This window comes from Manis javanica, chromosome 14 (assembly GCF_040802235.1).
Source record: "Manis javanica isolate MJ-LG chromosome 14, MJ_LKY, whole genome shotgun sequence".
In the NCBI taxonomy this organism is placed as follows: Eukaryota; Metazoa; Chordata; class Mammalia; order Pholidota; family Manidae; genus Manis; species Manis javanica.
In genome coordinates, this window is record NC_133169.1 from 28,903,885 (window position 1) to 28,923,601 (window position 19,717).

Here is a 19,717-nt window from a genome sequence, read left to right on the forward strand (position 1 = left end):
AATAAACCAGTTTCATTCTCTTGCATGTAGCTGTCCAGTTTTGCCAACACCAGATATTGAAGAGGCTGTCATTTCCCCACTATATATCCATGGCTCCTTTATCATATATTAATTGATCATATATGCTTGGGTTAGTATCTGGGCTCTGTAGTCTTTTCCATTGTGCCAGTACCAAACTCTCTTGATTACTGTGGTTTTGTAGTAGAGCTTGAAGTTGCAGAGCATAATCCCCCCAGCTTTATTCTTCCTTCTCAGGATTGCTTTGGCTATTCAGGGTCTTTTGTGGTTCCATATGAATTTTAGAACTATTTACTCTAGTTCATTGAAGAATGCTATAGGTATTTTGATAGGAATTGCATTGAATCTGTAGATTGCTTAAGGCAGGATGGCCATTTTGACAATATTAATTCTTCCTAGCCAAGAGCATGGGATGTATTTCCATTTATTAGTGTCCTCTTTAATTTCTCTTAGGAGTGTCTTGTAGTTTTCAGGGCATATGTCTTTCACTTCCTTGGTTAGGTTTGTTCCTAGGTATTTTATTCTTTTTGATGCAATTGTGAATGGAATTGTTTTTCTGATTTCTCTTTCTGATACTTCATCATTAGTTTATAGGAATGTAACAGATTTCTGTGCTTTGTTTTTATATTGTGCTACTTTGATGAATTCAGGTATTTGATCTAATAATTTTGGAGTGGATTCTTTAGGGTTTTTTATGTACAATATTATGTCATCTGCAAACAGTGAAAGTTAAACTTCTTCTTTGGCATTCTGGATGCCTTTTATTTCTTTGTGTTGTTTGATTGACTTGTCTAGGACCTCCAGTACTATGTTGAATGGAAGTGTGGAGAGTAGGCATCCTTGTCTTGTTCCTGATCTTAAAGGAAAAGCTTTCAGCTTCTCACTGTTAAGTATGAGGTTGGCTGTGGGTCTGTCATATATGGCCTTTATTGTGTTAAGGGGTACTTTGCCCTCTATACCCATTTTGTTGAGAGCTTTTATCATGAATGGGTGTTAAATTTTGTCAAGTGCTTTTTCATCATCTATGGAGATGATCATGTGGTTTTTATCCTTCTTTTTGTTGGTATATTGGATGGTGTTGTTGGATTTTCGAATGTTGTACCATTCTTGAATCCCTGGGATGAATGAACCCACTTGATCATGATGTATAATCCTATTTTGGAATTCGGTTTGATAATATTTTGTAGAGTATTTTTACATCTATGTTCTTCAGGGGTATTGGTCTGTAGTTTTCTTTTTTTGTGGTGTCTTTGCCTGGTTTTAGTATTAGAGTGATGCTGGCTTCATAGAATGAGTTTGAAGTATTCTCTCCTGTACTATTTTTTGGAAAACTTTAAGGAGAATGGGTATGATGTCTTCTCTAAATGTCTGATAAAATTCAGCAGTGAATCCATTTGGTCTGGAAGTTTTGTTTTTGGGTAATTTTCTGATTCCCAATTCAATCTCATTGCTGGTAATTGGTCTGTTTATTTAGATTTTCTGTTTCTTCCTTGGTCAGTATTGGAAGGTTGTATTTTTCTAGAAAGTTGTCCATTTCTTCTAGGTTTCCAGTTTGCTAGCATATAATTTTTCATACTATTCTCTAATAATTCTTTTTATTTCTGTGGTGTCTGTATTAATTTTTCTTTCTCATTTATGATTCTGTTTAAGTGTGTACATTCTCTTTTTATTTTAATAAGTCTGGCTAGGTGGTTATCTATTTTGTTTATATTCTCAAAGAACCAACTCTTGTTTTCATTAATTCTTTCTATTTTATTCTTCTCAATTTTATATATTCTTTCGCTGATCTTTATTATGTCCCTCCATCTACTAACTCATTTGTTCTTCTTTCTATAGTTTCAATAATTGTAAAATTAGACTATTCATTTGGTATTGTTCTTCCTTCTTTAAATAGGCCTGGATTGCTATATACTTTCTTCTTAGAACTGTCTTTGCTACGTCCCACAGATGTTGGGGTGTTGCACTATTGTTTTAATTTGTTTCAATATATTGCTTGATCTATGTTTTAATATGGTCATTGATCTATTGATTATTTAGGAGCATGTTGTTAAGCCTCCATATGTTTGTGACCTTTTTGTTTTCTTTGTACAATTTATTTCTAGTTCCATACCTTTGTGATCTGAGAAGTTGGTTGGTATAATTTCAATATTTTTGAATTTACCAAGGCTCTTTTTGTGGCCTAATACATGGTCTATTCAGGAAATGTTGAATGTATACTTGAGAAGACTTTTTATCCTGCTGCTTTTGGGTGGAGTGTTCTACAGATGTCTGTTAGGTCCACCTGTTCTAATATGTTGTTCAGTGCCTCTGTCTCTCTACTTATTTTTTGTCTGGTTGATCTGTCCTTTGGAGGGAATTGAGTGTTGAAGTCTCCTAAAATGCATGTATTGCATTCTATTTCCTCCTTTAATTTTGTTAGTATTTGTTTTACATATGTAGGTGCTCCTGTGTTTGGTGCATAGATATTTATAATGGTTGTATCCTCTTGTTGGACTGATCATTATCATTACGTAATGTCCTTCTTTGTCTCTTGTTACTTTCTTTGTTTTGAATTCTATTTTGTCTTATAGAAGTACTCTCCCTATTGTTTACATGAAATATCTCTTTACATCCCTTCACTGTTGGTCTCTGTTTCTCTTTGGGTTTGAAGTGAGTCTCTTGTAGGCAGCATATAGACAGGTCTTGCATTTTTATCCATTCAGTGACTCTATGTCTTTTGATTGGTGCATTCAGTCCATTTACATTTAGGGTGATTATCAATAGATATGTACTTATTGCAATTGCAGGCTTTGGATTCATGCTTACCAAAGGTTCCAAGGGCAGCTTGCTTACTATCTAGCAGTCTTCCTTAATTCACTTATTGCACTATTATAAACAGAGTCTGATTATTCTTTTTCTCTCCCTTCTTTTTCTTCCTCCTCCACTCTTTATATGTTAGGTGTCATATTCTCTACTCTTTGGTTATGCCTTGACTGACTAGCTGATTTAATTTTGCATTTGGTTGGTATTTTGTTGGTCTACTTCCTTTTTTGTGCTTTTATTTTCTCTGGTGACAGCTATTTAGTCTTAGGCGTACTTCCATCTAGGGCAGTCCCTTTAAAATACACTGTAGAGATGGTTTGTGAGAGGTAAATTACCTTAAGTTTTGCTTATCTGGGAATTGTTTAATCCCATCTTCAAATTTAAATGATAATCTTGCCAGGTAGAATATTCTTGGTTCTAAGACCTTCTGTTTCATTGCATTGAATATATCATGCCATTCTCTTATGGCCTGTAAGGTTCCTGCTGAGAAGTCTGATGACACCTGATTGGTTTTCCTTTGTAGGTGATCTTTTTTCTCTCTCTGGCAGCTTTTAATACTCTGTCCTTGTCCTTGATTTTTGCCCTTTTAATTATTATATGTCTTGGTGTTGTCCTTCTTGGGTCCTTTGTGCTGGGAGATCTGTGGACCTCTGTGGCCTGAAAGACTATTTCCTTCCCCAGATTGGGGAATTTTTCAGCAGTTGCTTCTTCAAAGACATTTCCCATCTCTTTTTATGTCTTCACCTTATTCTGGTACCCCTATAATGTGAATATTGTTCCTTTTGGATTTGTCACACTGTTCTCTTAATATTCCTTCATTCCTAGAAATCCTTTTTTCTCTCTCTGCTTCAGCTTCTCTGTATTCCTGCTCTCTAATTTCTATTCCATTTACAGTCTCCTCTACCTCACCTAATCTGCTTTTAAATCCCTCCATTGTTTGTTTCCTTTCAGTCATCTCCCTCCTGAATTCATTCATTAGCTCTTGAATATTTCTCTGTAGCTCCATCAGCATGCTTATGACTTTTATTTTGAATTCTTTTTCAGGCAGATACTTAGGTCATTTCCATATATTTTTTAACCACTTAGGTTGTTTTCCCTATATATATTGTTGTTTGGGTTTTTTTTTTTTTATGGTTTATATTGCTTTGTCAATCTTCTCTGTTTGTTCATACATTGTTTTCCTAATTTTATTTAGTGTGTGTCTGTGTATGGTATAACACTTTAACAAAGGAATGATAAAAACCATATGATCATCTCAATAGATGATAAAAAAATGCATTTGACAAAATTCAACACCCATTAATGACAAAAACTCTCAAGAAAGTGTGTATAGAGGGGATATAACTCAACATAATAAAGGCCATCTATAACAAACACACAGCTAACATCATACTCAATGGTGAAAAGCTAAAAGCTTTTCAACTTAGATTAGAAACAAGACAGGATGCCCATGCTCACTACTTTATTCAGTTTAGTAATGGAGGTCCTAGCCACAACAATAAGACAAGGCAAAGAAATAAAATGCATCCAAATTGGTAAGTAGTAAAATTGTCACTATTTGCAGATGACATGATGGTATATATAGAAAATCCTGCAGACTCCACAAAAAAAAATCAGAATGAATAAACTAACTCACTAAATTTGCAAAATACAAAATAAATATAGAGAAATCAGTTGCATGCCTATATCAAGCTAGCAGGAGAAATTAAAACAATAGTCAATACATGGAAATGACGTAAGTGTCCATCAACGGGTGAGTGATTAAAGAATATATATATTTATCTCACAATGGAATATTATTCAGCTATAAAAAATGAGGAATCCCAACAATTTGCAACAATGTGGATGGACATTGAAGGCATTGAGCAAATAAGTCAGACAAAGACAAATACTGTATGATCTCACATGTGGAATCTAAAACAAATAAACTCATAGATAAAGATTCAGACATGTGGTTATCAGAGGTAGAAGGAGTGGGGAAAGGTAATTAGAGGAAGTTGGTCAAAAGGTACAAATTTCCTGTTATAACATAAGTACTAGCAATGTATTGTACAACATGATGAACATACTTAATACTGTTGTTTGATGTATAGGAAAGTTAAGAGAATAATCTTAAAAGTTCTCATCACAAGAGAAAAATTATTTTATTCTTTTTCTTTTCATGTATCCATATGATATGACTGATACTAGCTGAACCTATTATGATAATTGTTTGACAATATACGTAAATGAAACCATAAAGCTTTGTGCCTTTACATTATAGCTATGTATGCAATTACTTCTTAATAAAACTAGAAAAAAATGATATCACATCATGTATAGCAGGTCACTAAAGAAATTATAAAAGCATGAAGTTATATACTTTTTCTTAAATTTTTAAAATCCACTCTTCAATCTACATGAAATTTGTGTGTATGTGTCTGTGTGTCTTCATAGATAAAGTAAGGATTCAATTTATTCCACTTTACTTCCACTGGTTTATCATTACAAGACTGCCAGAGTAGGTTTCAAACTGAGATTGTCAAATTCACACAATCCAGTTGACTTATCCAGTGCCAATTTTACTTTGTTTCAAGAAAGAATATATAATAAAGAGTATAGCAGTAGATTCAATAAAAAATTGATGAAAACTTCACTCTCAGACATCACTTCTGGGGTTTCAACAACCCTATGGTGTATTTTTGTTCATGGAAATGAGTTGATGCAAATATAGTGATATTCATGCAAGACAACTATAGGCTTAGGGATCTTCAGCTTAAATATTTTATCACCTAGAATCTGGATTGTATTTTGTGCTCTCAACTTTACTTACAACTTTCCTTTTTCTTTAGATTTAATTAATTTTTTAGCCCCAGGAGTAATAATTCTCAACTGTTCTTTATTTATAATACATTAATGCTATAATTTCCCTATTAATCACAGCCTAAGTATCATCTCACAAATTTTGATATGTATTATTTTTTATTATGGTTTAGTTCAAATTATATTTTAATTTTTATTGTGATTTCTTCTTTAATCCATTTAGAAGTGTTGCCTAACCTCAAAACTTTTGAGAATTTTCAGTTATTTACTGTTAGCAATATCTTGTGGTCATTCCTGGTGAGCATACTTAAAAGGTTTTCAATCTTTTGAAATTTGTTTAGACATTTTATGGTCTATTTTGATGAGCATTCCATGTATTCTTGGGATGATAAATATGTATCTTACAGCAGTTGAAGGTTCTATTCTATAAATATAAAAAGGCTCAATTTGGTTAATAATGTTTACATCTTCTATATCCTTATTTGTGTTTTTGCTTGTCTATCAGACACTGGGAGAAGTGTTATTTAAATTCCAGCTATGGTGGTGGATTTGTTCACTTCTCCTTTTACTTCTGTATTATTGTTCTAATGAAACAAATATGCTTTCTTTTCTTTGTCTGCTTTTAAGATTTTGCCTTTGTCTTTGGTTTTCAGCAAAGCCTCAGTATAGTTTTTCATTGTATTTACTTTTTGGGAGGTGTCTGAGCTTTTGAATATGATACTTTATTTCTTTCATCATTTTGGAACTTTTCACCCATTATTTTTCAAATATTCCTTCTGTCCATTTTCTCTACTTTTGTAACTCTATCTAGATATATTTCATTTGACTCTGCCCCATACATTTCTTACAATCTGTTTTGTTTGTTGCTGTTTTCTTCACTTTTTTCTTCCTGTATTCAGTTTGGTTGTTTCCACATTGACCTTCTTCAAGTGTAATAAGTTTGTGTTATGCTGTATCCATTTAGCTCTTAAGACAATCCAATGTATCCTTATTTCAGGTATTCATTTTATGATTTTATATAACATATGACTATTTTGTAGTATCAGTTCCTTTGAATATCTTTGTCTTTTCACTTATTTTACCTTTTTCCTATAGTTCCTTTAACATAGTTAAAATGGCTATTTTTAAATACTTTGACACCAATTCCAACATCTGAATCTGAGTGTCTGCTTCTACTAGACATTTATTTTCACTTCATTTTTTGCCATATTTTTCCTGCTTCTTTGTGCATTTTTAATTTTTACCCCAAACCATACATTTTATATGATGTAAATGTAATGGTAATTTTTATATTATTTAGCCCACTGGCAAGAACATTTGCTCTTTCTTGATCCAATTAGAAATTGAGCTCAGATGGACCCGAGTTACACTTGGAGTTTAAGTCAATCTTCTGGTTTTAAAAGTCTCAAGATAGAGACCTTTCTTTGAGCTTTTTATCAAGAACTTTGGTGGTCTCTTTTTCCTCCATCCAAAAGATGATAGATTTATCTTGTATTTTTGTTTTGACCTCTGCTCTTACCTGAGTCACTTACCTGAATCTTACTGAGTCACTTTCAAATATGGTAAATGCCTTGATGAGGATACCAGCTGTGTATCTGAAGCAGGCCCCTTTTCTTAGTAGAACCTTTCTGATAAGACTGTAGGGAAATTCAGTCCACCCTTAAGAAACTAATTAGGCTTCAGCAAAGTGTCCTGATTCTGTTAAGTTTCAGAATTTTTCATGTTAGACACACCACCAAAAGTTTGGTTCTTTCCCTCATTAACATCCCTCTATTTCAGACAAATACTCATCAATCTATACCCTGAGCTGGAAATCCCAACCAGGTAAGAAATGGCCAGAGACATGCTTACAGGCTCTTCCCACTTTGTTTTAATTCATTTCCTCCTACAATTTCCAATTTAAACAGACACACGCAAACACACACACACGCGCACACACACACCCATGTGTTGTTTTCCTGTTTGTAGTAGGAGTTTGTTCTATTCCATCCTATTCTATCCTATTTGGAATGTTCCCATATAAGTTTGCATCATCTTACCATGCTTTATTTTTCTAAATATAATTTATCTACTGTTAAGTATATGTACATCTCTTTAATTAGTTATTTTTACAACTAACTTCCCTACTAGAGAGGAAACAGTATGAGAGCAGGTACTTTGTCTCTTTTTTTCACTGTTTGGTCTTCAGAACTTTTAGAACAGTGCCCAATAAATATCTTCCAAATTAATGAATGAATAGTAGAATGCGGTGCAGCAGTTAAGAATAATATGGCATAGTAAGTATAAGCAAATATTTACTATAATATTTAATAAATGTGTTAATATAATATAAATATAATATTTAATACATTTTATAATAGTCAATTATCAAATTAAATAATATGTAAACAAGTATTTACAATAGTAAAAAAATAATATGGCATATTAAAACTATTTCTCTGGACAGTTATTCTTACAAATTTGTGTAGACTCAATTTCTGTAATGTAAAATATATTTTATATACATATTAAGACACACATTTGGAAGGACCTATAGCTGTATAGGTATTTTTAAAGGAAAAACAACCTAAACAAACTGTATATTTAAATACTTTAAATGCTTATTCTGTTTTTATTATTTGTAGATTGTAAAGGACCTCCTCCAAGAAAACAAACAGAAATTCTGTCTGGTTCCTGGCCTGAACAAACATATCCAGAGGGCACTCTGGCTACATATAAATGCCGCCCTGGGTATAGAACTCTTGGAACTATTACAATGGCATGCAAGAATGGAGAATGGGTGGCTCTTCATCCATCGAGGATATGTCGGAGTAAGTAATTGATACACTTATGAAATTTATAAATGTTTTGAGTTGTAAAAATACTGAATGATATTATAGCTATAGTGACTGAATTATATCACTATTATTACTTAAATACAGAACAATGTACCATCATTATTCTTAGAAAGAGGTTGTTATCTTCCAAAATTAAAAAGAAAGAATCAGATAGGTTCAACTATAAAAAATACCCTTGGCATTTTTCATTTTTCCATATCTTTAATTCCATCCTTCAATTCTGTCAAGTATCTTTGTGCTTGAACTCCTACATAAAATGTTTCCCGGTGTTTTATATTAATATTATATATTTTTTATTTTAGAGAGACCCTGTGGACATCCTGGAGATACTCCCTTTGGTTCTTTCCATCTTGCAGTAGGAGATGAGTTTGAATATGGTGCAAAGGTTGTTTATACATGTGATGAGGGGTATGTATGAAAATACCAAAAGAGGTTTATAATTGAACAATTTATAAATGAGATAGTAAATGGGAACTGTAGTAATTTATATTTTTAAGGTTACTTTACTTTTCTATGAGCAACACAAAAGTAACCTGAAAAATTACACTATAATAAGAATGATTATATTTGGATACCACAGTATGTCTTCAATGTTGAAAAAATTTTAATTATTACTCTGATAGAGCATAGTTATAGGACTCCAAGTCCTCATTACATTCTATTATGTGCAGGGTATTATGGCAGTTCAGTGTGTCAGGTACAGTAAGAATGGTAACAAAATCAGATGACATGTTAATTATCTTGATAACATCTTATAAAATTTAGTACAAGCAAGTCTTCTACACTGAAATAATGATAAGTACTATTCTTTGTTTCCATGGTCTGCAAATTGTTCTTATCACATAAAGCCAAAATGCCACTATGTTCATAATCATTGACTCTGTTCTCTGACCACCTACCTAGTTTTCATGGCTAATCTTTATACTGTATTACCTCCTAAGTGTTCTTTCTTTCCTGATGTTCCCAGCCAGGTAAAAATAATTTTGAAAAAAAAGTCATACATGGGAAAATCAGTATCATGACAATTTTATACTACATAAATACAAATAAGATCAAGAAATTAAAAATAGACTCACATTGTTCTCCCCATTATTTTTTGATTTGGGGCAAGAAAACATACTTTAAAGCTTAGGTCCTGTAGTAAGCTTGCATTACAAGACTTCACCACTCAGTAACTCTTGGAATTTTTAAGTTATCTTTTCACTCCCATTTCATCACCAATAGAAGCAGAAACATATCAGATGTATAATAGGTTTGGAGGGAGAAATAAATAAGGCATACAATGAAGCCCTTAGACACATTCTTGGGATAATGTAGATACCTCATACATATTAGTTCTTATAAATTTAGTCTCTCTTGCTATTACCTGAGGGAAATCTTTCATAGTCACTTCTACCCCAAACTTCAGTTATGAGTACAGTATTACACATGACCAAATAGATTAAGGCCGTTTGGCCCTGAGCTTTTCAATTCATTCCACTCTTACCTCTGAAATATCCTTTCAATCCAAGCTAGTCTTAACCTGGCAAAAGGGATCAAAACTCATAGACTCCTTCCCACTAGGGTCCCTAAATCTCAGTAATAAAATGAATTTATAATTTGGCAAAGAAATTAACAATATAATTACTTCTTCCTGGCTCTGTTTAACTCATCTTTGCCACCTCCATTTTGTATAAATTATAGGTAAACTCGGATTTCGACTCTATAAGAATAACTGTCTCTAAAATGTGATTCAGTTTGGGCCTCTAAGAGGATTAGATATTTTGTCAGTGAAATGAGTCCTCAGAACCTGCAATGTCAGCAAGCAATAGTATATTATGTTATTTTAAAATATCACTGATGGATTATTTTACCTAACAGAGGTTGTAATTTTTTTGGCCCAGTTGTGGAATATGATGGTAAACTGAGTTTTCTACATCCATGGTTTCTTCCAGTCAACCCACCTCCTGTGACCTCTTGTCTCCAACCACCTTTTCTTTGTTAAATACCTATTTAGCTGAATAATAGATACAAAATATTTACTGTGGGTGTCTAGTTTCATTATTCTGCAAATAGGTAGTTTTAAAGAGGCCCTCTGCAAAACTTTTTTCTGGTAATTTACCTGGCCGGGGTTAGAGAAACATGAGCCTCTACTTTTCCCCAACCACCAACATTTAGACAATTCATCTGTTTTCTCCTCATCCCTTATGAATATGGGCCCTAGGAAGATTTGAACGAATTTTGCAGAATTACTGAAAGAGCTTTGGGGGAATGGATGGATCTCTGGTATCAATGGAAAGTGTTAATCAGGAAACCAGCTTTTTATGTTAGAGGAGGGTACCAGTCGTAAAAATAGAGAAGAATCTTTAATAACCAATTATTTTGTTCCTTCATATGACAGAGGCGTAGCGTAAATATTTGACTTCAAGTTCGGCAACTCTCATGAACTCTATTGAATTTTTTATTGCTTTAGCTAATTAGGAACAAATAAAAAACAAAGACAAAGGATTTTTTGGAGAGGGAAAGGTTTTTTTTTAACTGTATAATGGATAAACAATCCTTATTTACAGATGAAAGGAACATTTGTTTATGTAGAATTATTTAGAAGTTTATGAAAGCCTTTTATTAAAATTATCTCCCTGTGGTTATCAAATTCCTTCCATTATTTGTTTTTTCAGAAAAAGCTTTTTGCCTTCAGCTCTCCACTGTAATACTAAGGAAACTACCTTGCTCTAAAGTCTCTGGTAATGACTGTACCTTCTTCATGTGCCCTAGGGAACTTTCTTCCAAGAAGAGCATTTTAGATTTTAAGGACAGGATTGATGGTTTACTTTAATTAGGTAAAGTTGACATTGAATGGGTTGTATAAGCAGACATTACTCAATGACCACACTCTGGAATGAATCTCTGGGATGAAGATGGGGAGATAGAAACAAATGCTGACATTAAGCCCCATACTAATAAATGCTGACTAGCACTATCCTTAATACGTAAACAGTGTCTGGAAAATATCACAATCATGGAGGGTTAGAGTATGAAATGATGTAGGAGGAGGGATAACATATTATATTTTTAGCTTTTGTTTTTGGTGATAGTTCATGGAGATTATAACATTGTTAAGTGTAACTAATTTACTGACTCAGTGAAAAAATAAAAGTAATATTATACATGAGTATAAAATAAAAGTAGTATTATATATATAATGTATATAATAAGTGTGCTATGAGCCAATGATTCTGGTTTTTCCAAGACCAGAGGGTTTGAGACCCTTTCTTAGAAAGAGAGTGGAAGAGAAGGAAGGTAGTAAAGAAGGGAGGAAGCAAAGAAGTAAAGAAAGAAAAAGGAAAGAAGAAAGAAGGGGGATAAATGCAGAATGGTGTCAACCTTAAAATTGCATATAAATGCACAAGAGCTCACCATTCTGCTATTTTTGGCTTTCAGGTATCAGATGCTCGGTGAGATTAATTCCCGTGAATGTGAAGCAGATGGATGGACCAATGATATTCCTCTATGTGAAGGTAAATGTAAAATTGATTTATAAGTGTATTAAATACTTAAAATATATAAGGTTTTTTGAAATGCCTTACATTAAAATATCCTTTAAGTCTATAGTTAAATATTTCTTACTCAAGTTACTTCTGTAGTTTCTAATATAGTATAGAATGGATATCTGCACTTTTTATTACTACATTTTTTGTGTTTCAATAACCAAATATGGATATAGTGCATGTGATCTAATAATCAAAATATTAGAGATTAGAAAATCTAAGACTTGTTTTTCTTTCCTCTTGGATTCTAGCTACTAGAAATAACACAAGTGTCAGTATTTAAGTCAAGATCAGAATTTCATCTTTCTTAATGAAGAGGCACTCACCCAATAACCACCCATATGCAGCTGAATGGAGACTATGATTCAGACTTCTCTACTGTACTATGTGACAAGGAAGGTTTCCTTGTGGTCTTGGTTGTAGCTCCAGGGGGAAGGGTGTTCCCAGCCCAGGGCAAGACCCCCTATAAACCAGTAAAACCAAAATAAGTCAAGGGTAGATAGGGAGAAAGGCTTTTATTCATTACAGTCACTAGCCAGGCTCAGCACCTTCTGTCTCTTCCAGCTGTGGCTCATGCTCTGCAAGTCCTTTCTTCCCAGTCCCCACTAGCAAAAGCCCACTCCATGCTCCATTTCCCTCTAGCCACAGTGTGCTCTCTACTTCCTGCCCACTCCTTCTTGAATGGACTCCATGGGTGGGTCCTTGGTGACTGGAAATTGCCAGGCAAATTACATACCAAGAAGAGAGGGGAGGGGAGAATGGCAGTTTTCTCTCCACCCCTGGCCCCAGGTCAATGGGAGGATCTGAAATGATAAGCACCTATTGATATGTAAATGAACTAAGACTAGGTGTGAGATTTTGTAAATTCTGCCATTTACCCCACATGGTCCTACTGAAATAGAAGAGAGCTCTGCTATTTCTTACTGGCCCATAAAGCAAAGTGAGGATGAGAAAAAGTAGATCCTATTTTCAAACTTTGAGCTAACAAGCCCAATCTGTGGTCATCCTGGAAATAAAGATATCAATCAGGATTGTTTTTCCTACTTCCATGAAGAGGGAAGAGAGAAAAAGAAAAGAAAAGAAAAAGAAAAAGAAAAAGAAAGAAAGAGAGAGAGAGGAAGGAAGGAAGGAAGGAAGGACAGAAGGAAGAAGACAAAGGTTGTAAGCAGACAGTGCTTGTCCCCACAATGTATATTTCTCATGATGTTTTCAAATTCTACTAGAAAAAGTTATATTTATTCTTTCAGTTGTTAAGTGTTTACCAGTGACAGAACCAGAGAATGGTAGAGTTATCAGTGGTGCATTGGAAACAGACCAGGAACATGTTTTTGGACAAGTGGTACAGTTTGATTGCAATTCAGGCTTCATGCTTAATGGACCTAAACAAATACATTGCTCAGCAAATGGAATTTGGAGTGGAGAAAAACCAGAATGTGTGGGTAAGACACATTTATTATTCCTTTGATTGTTTGAATGATTTTAATTTTTCTCATGAAAATAGGCATTTCAAAACATTATGCATCTAACCTGCATTTACTGAGCACTTATTATTTCCCAGTAATTGATATAAATTCTTTACATGCATTATCTCATTTTTCCTTCAGAATGACTATATGACTTGCATACTGTTTTCACCTCTATTTTATAATTGATGAAATGGTAATGTGAAGTTAAATGACTATTTATTTCAAAAGGATTAGTTATTCCTCAAACCAATTAAAATTAGCATCATAATTTTAATCAGTTTTTTAACTTCCTTCAAAAATGAATATTAAGAACAACAGATAAATTACACACCAAGCATTCAAGTTAAAACAGAACTTTTGGTTGTTTGCCTGATTTACCTAACAGAAACAAAAATGTTTGTCTTTATTTATCTTAGACATAGTCCTTTAATATATAACACATATTTTGGAATTTAATCCCTTATATCTAGAAATTTCCTGCAAAATTCCAGACATTTCAAATGGATATTCTATATCTCAGAAGAAAACTTACAAGGAAAATGAACGATTTCAATATAAATGTAACAAGGGTTTTGAACACAGTGAAAGAGGAGATGCTGTATGCACTAAATTTGGATGGGCTCCAGGTCCTTCATGTAAAGGTAATGTTATATTCTTTTCTGTCTTTTGCTGTAGATTTTATCAGTTATATAAATCATATACTCCTTATAGTTAAGCAGCTTATTTTTTTCTCACTACTGAGTATTAATATTATAAGAATAAAATAGAATAAAGATAACATATCTTAAAATTTTATGTGAGCCAGGCCCATTTTGAGATTAATTGGTATGATTCTCTCACTCTGAAGATGAAAACAAGTCTATCTTAGAAAACTTGAATACCTCATTGAGAAGTTGGTTGTAGGTCAACAAGCAGCTCTAGAGCAGAGCCAGGATTATACTTGGTTTCCTAACTCCCAGGTATATACACTTGCCAAACAATTAGATTGCTCTTCTAAGGTCTACCATTTATCTTTAAAAAGTCAATTATATTAATACCAGACAAGGAAACTCAATTGACAATGGAATTAATGGGGAAAAACTGGAGAGTTCATTAACCACAGGCCTAATATGAATTAAAAGTGATGTTGGCATTTCCCAAACCCAATTATTTCAGGCTTCATAGTGGAAAGATAGTGTACACAGTCAAGAGTTCATCTCAACTGCTCTTTGCCCACCAAAAATTATGTCTGGAATATGGTGTTATATTCACCCTACTTCATTTAAAAAGTGATGGTATCAAATGATCATAGCCTAGAAGAGAGAAGATAGTTAAGCAGTTTAAGAAATCATAAGAATAGCAAGAGGTACAACTTAAGCAGGGTTATAGCTGTGCTGAGATATTTGCAAACATTTATGAAAAGGAGTGAGTTCACTTCTGATGAAGTCTGCTGCAGTGAATGAAATAGATAAGGGTGCCATCATGCATGACACCAGAGCTCAAACACTATTCTCAAAGGGTGAATTTTGCAGTAATTGCCATGCTGTGGGGAAGAAGAAGTATTGGCCTCAAAAGCCCTCTGAATTTTAATAAATTATGTGATCATAATTACATGTTTAACCTTATTGAATGATCTTCTTTTACAAAAACTAGAATTAATTTTTTTGTTGATTTTATTCTTTAAAAAAATGCTTTTGTTGAGTCCACAAGTACCTCCTTTGGAAATACAGTCTCTTACACAATTGAGTGGCCTCCACTTTCAGGAATATTTTAAATTTAATTTTAAATTTTTTTAATTTTTCAGGAATTGTTAAGAAAATATTTTAGAAAGAAATTGAGTGGCACACACAATTGAGTGGCCTCCACTTTCAGGAATATTTTAATTTAATTTTAAATTTTTTTAATTTTTCAGGAATTGTTAAGAAAATATTTTAGAAAGAAACACAAGAAAATAACACATTAGCTCTGTGTTAGGCATATGGCATGTGGAGCCCATCAATTTGTCTTCATGTCATCTGTGTTTCCTAAACAAAGAGAGTTGGTGTACAACTCCTCTGGCATTAATTTCTGCTGTATCTTTACATCCAGGACCTCTCTTAAATAACGATAGTTAATTTATCCATTCAATCATCAAAAAATTCCCTATATAAGCTATATATAATAGTTTATATAGCTTATGTTATATCAGGTCCCTTGTCCTATATTGAGGATAAACCTTAGAATAAATCATTATCCCAGATTTCAGTGATTCAAAGATTTTGGAAATTCAGTTTTACATGGACATGAGTAACAACTGCTTCTTAGGTGTCATCTAATTATCTATCTTTGTCAATTAGTTAATTACTTAAAACTCATTTGACACATTTTTTTAACAGTAGGAAATCTGCTTGTATTATTACATTAGTATTATTACACTTCCTAGGCTTCTCTTGAAACTTGATTCATTTAAATACACACACATAGCCCCAAAGACTCCACATTTACAAAACATATTCTTTTTAGAATTTCTTTTCCATTTTTTTGGTGTTAGGTCATAAGTTAAAAATTCAAGACTATATGCTTTATTTAGGGAGAGAGAAGCCCAGGATTGTGATGCACTGGGATTGGGTATTCTCTTTCATAGGACAGTTTGGTAAAGATCAGTATCAATAAAATTAGATAAGCATGCATTCTTTCACAACATGCTTCATTTTATTGAAAAGTGTTTTACATTAACTAGATGTAGAGAAGTCCGTAATTAAAAGAACTCCACCTGCCAACCTGAGCTAATATATCATTTACTTGCTTATAATGATGAATTCCAAATCTATGTATCTTGTTTTCTCCAAATCTATAATAAATTAGGAACTAAATAAGAAAAGAAAATTTTTTTTAATCATCTAAGATAAAATTTTCTTCTTGTATATGTCAGAGGTTTTATTTGAGGGTGATTTGTCAAAACTTTGGTCCCTATCTCCATAAGGGAGAGCCTCTGACAACAGGTCGTTTATAGGGATAACTAAAACTACCAAAACTTGCCAAGTAAAAGCCTTTGATCAAAATCCATTTATTCCTAGTACAGACTGGATTTTCTACTGACTCACAACATAAAGTACTAGCACTCAACTATTATTTTTGTTTCAAATGCTTAATGGTTATTTCTAACAGTAGAAAAAATGTGGCCTACATTTGAACAGTCTCAAATATTACTTTGAATAGAGGAACCTAACCTGAAAATGCTTTAATAACATCAATTATTTTAATGGGGATTATGAAAGTAGGGAATTAAAATCCATCAAGTAATTTATGTCCATTGTTTGAAATCACCAGAAGTTCATATTGTCTTAATTAATTTAACACAATTCTCCCAGTATTTTGTTGATAATCTTAGTAAAGTTATAGGAATTTTTATATTGTATAGCTTTTGATTTCAACTATTGGTAATAAGTTCAACTGTGCTATAAAGTAAAAGCAAAGATATGTAAACTGGACTTCAATGGGTATATAAAAATATGATAGATATAGAAGAAGGAAGTGAGAAAGAAAAAAGTCAATGAACACATTTAAGACAAGATTATTGTCAATTAACATCAAGCACTGAAGGCCTATTTCACTTAAAACTTATTTTTAGGTGATCACATATTATTTATAATCTTTGTAATATCATTGCTAATATAAGTATATTATGTTAGCAATAAAAACATATTAAAGCTTATTCTGGAAGAATGAAGTATAAATGTAAGACCAATTAAGACACTATTACAATGCCTCTAGGAGCTGTGTGTACATAGTTGAAGCATGGTATGGAGAGGAGAAAAAAATATAAGCAATAATTATCACTTTATAGGGCACAGTGTCTTACATACAGTGATAGGGATGGAGGAATATGGGATCAGTTTCCAGGCTTCTGTCATGGGGTTCTCCAGTCAAAAACTAAAATGTTGAATACTTGAGGGAAAGCATATATTGGGAGAAAGATGGCAATTTAATTTGATATTTAATGAGTTGGATATGTCTTTGAATTATATACAAGGACCTGTTCACTTTGAAGCTGAAATTGGATATATAGATATGGATCTAACTAAAGAAGTTAGAATAATGAAGGTAGGTTTTTATTACGGAAATGTCTTGGGTCACAGAAAATGAGTAGAGGAAAACAGCATAATCAAGGACAAATATATAGAACCAACTGTAAAGCAAAGATATTAATTCATACTATATATTTTTTACGTTGTGATAAGAATCAAGATCTAGAAAAAAGATGGCAGAGTAGGAAGGCAAGGCAGAACCTTCCTCCCCCACACACCAAAGAAGCAAATATATCTAAACCTGAAAACTGCAGAACAGATCACCTATAACTAGCAAAGAAGAGAAGACCACACAGAGAAAGGTAAAGTGGCAAAGCGAGATTGAGTGGACACAAGCCTCTCCCCAACCCCAGCCCACACACAGGAGGAAAAGGAATGGAGCAGGGAGAAGACAGGTGCTTAAGAGCTCTGCACATCTGGCCCTGGAGATCTCTGGGAACAGGAGCACATTGCACTGGTTTCTAGTGATAAGTGGGGCTGGACACCAGGGACAGTTGGAATGCTCTGGGAGGCTGAGACTCCAGCTTCTTAAGGAGGACAGAAATGCTCCACAGGTCCTGCTGAGACCTAAAAAGAGACAGCAGTTTGAAATATTTGACAGTAGCAGGAGGGGTAGCAAAGGGCAAAGGTTGAATGCTCTCTCCACAGGAGAAACGGAAGATGGATAATTGTTTCACAGTTCTCCCTTATCCCAACAGGAGCCCCAGGTCCTCCATTCCAACTGCTGGTAGTTTAGGTGCTACCCTGCAATCCAGCAACATCAGATTATGCTACCTGGAAGACATAGGGAGGCTTTCCTAGATTTATAGGCCCTGTCTCAGGTCATTTAGAGAGGTGTCTGCAGGAGCCAGTTCCCAGTGCTCCTTCATCCTCATGAGAAGCCACTCCAGCCTCTGCATGACACATCACACCATGCACCTGACCCAGAACTGTGTGACAAGTCTCCCTTCCCTATTAACACAGCAGCTGTGTCATTGCTGCAGAGCAGGCAGAAGGTGGCCCTGCCCACAGTGATATCAGCAGAAGCCACTGCTCTGATCACAAAGAGACAGATGAGGCAAACTGCTGGTCAGAGTGCACTGAGAGCCAGTACCAGCAGACAAACAGAAAGGAGTCCCTGCCTATTGTCCACTGACAACAACTGGGCCTCCACCACAAAAAGAACCAGGCACTGGAAAATAAACAGTAGTGAGCTTCTGGGAATCACAGGATGTCTTCTTCATAAAGCAATTACTTTCTAGACCAGGAAACATAGCAGATCCAACCCAAAGGAAGAAATACAGAAATGCTGACAAAAAGTGGTGGCAAAGGAATATGTTCCAAAAAAAACTACAGGATGACACTAGAAAGAGGGATGAATGAAATGGAGATCACCAATCTTCTTGGTAAATATTTCAAAGTAGCAGTCATTAATATGCTCACTAATCTGCAGAAAAGTATTGAAGATATCAAGGAGGACTTCAACAAAGAGATATAAGGGCTGTAAAAGATCCATTTAGAACTGAAGAATACAGTAACAGGGTACAAATACACAACTGAGGGAATGAATAATAGACTGCTGCAAGTAGAGGAAACAATGAGATGAAAATTAAAGAATAGGAAAACAATGAAACTGAGGAACAGAGAAATAAAAGAATACTCAGGAATGGAAAAATGCTGATAACTGTGTGACCACTCCAAATGAAATAATATTTATATAATAGGTGTACTAGAAGGAGAAAAGACAAAGGGAAAGAAAGTCTCTATAAGGAAATAATCATGGAAAACTTCCCCAATCAGGAGAAGGAAGTAAACACTCAGATCATGGAAGTACAGAGAACCCCTAAAAAAATGTACCCCAGGAAGACAACACCAAGACATACAATTAAAATGACAAAGGTTAAATATAAGGAGAGAGAATTGAAAGTAGCCAAAGAAAAAAGATTACTTATAACGGAAACCCCATCAGGCTATCAGCAGAACAGCTACTTTACTGGCCAGAAGGAGTGCAATGAAATATTTAATGTATTGAAACAGAAATATCTTCAAACAAGAATCCCCTACCCAGCAAGACTATCATTTAAATTAGGAGAGATTAAACACTTCCTAGGTAAATGAAGGCTGAAGGAATTAATGACTACTAAACCAGCATTACAAATATGTTAAAGGGACTTCACTAAATGGAAATGTTCCTAAACCTAGTTTTTAGAGTAAAAATAAATCCACAGTAAAGGTTGTAG

At 33.9% G+C, this 19,717-nt stretch overlaps 1 protein-coding gene across 4 annotated transcripts in view; it reads left to right on the top strand.

Moving 5' to 3' along the window:
• Positions 1–19,717, top strand: part of CFH (complement factor H) — a 114,484-nt gene that overhangs the window by 18,228 nt on the left and 76,539 nt on the right. For 3 of the 4 annotated variants that reach the window (XM_073221900.1, XM_073221899.1, XM_037006072.2), the window contains exons 2-7: positions 7,402–7,446; positions 8,247–8,432; positions 8,762–8,867; positions 11,880–11,956; positions 13,234–13,425; positions 13,923–14,093. In XM_073221900.1, coding sequence (XP_073078001.1) covers positions 7,402–7,446; positions 8,247–8,432; positions 8,762–8,867; positions 11,880–11,956; positions 13,234–13,425; positions 13,923–14,093 — 777 coding nt within the window. The remainder of the gene's footprint in view (positions 1–7,401; positions 7,447–8,246; positions 8,433–8,761; positions 8,868–11,879; positions 11,957–13,233; positions 13,426–13,922; positions 14,094–19,717) is intronic. The other variant, XM_073221898.1, reaches the window with a different exon arrangement.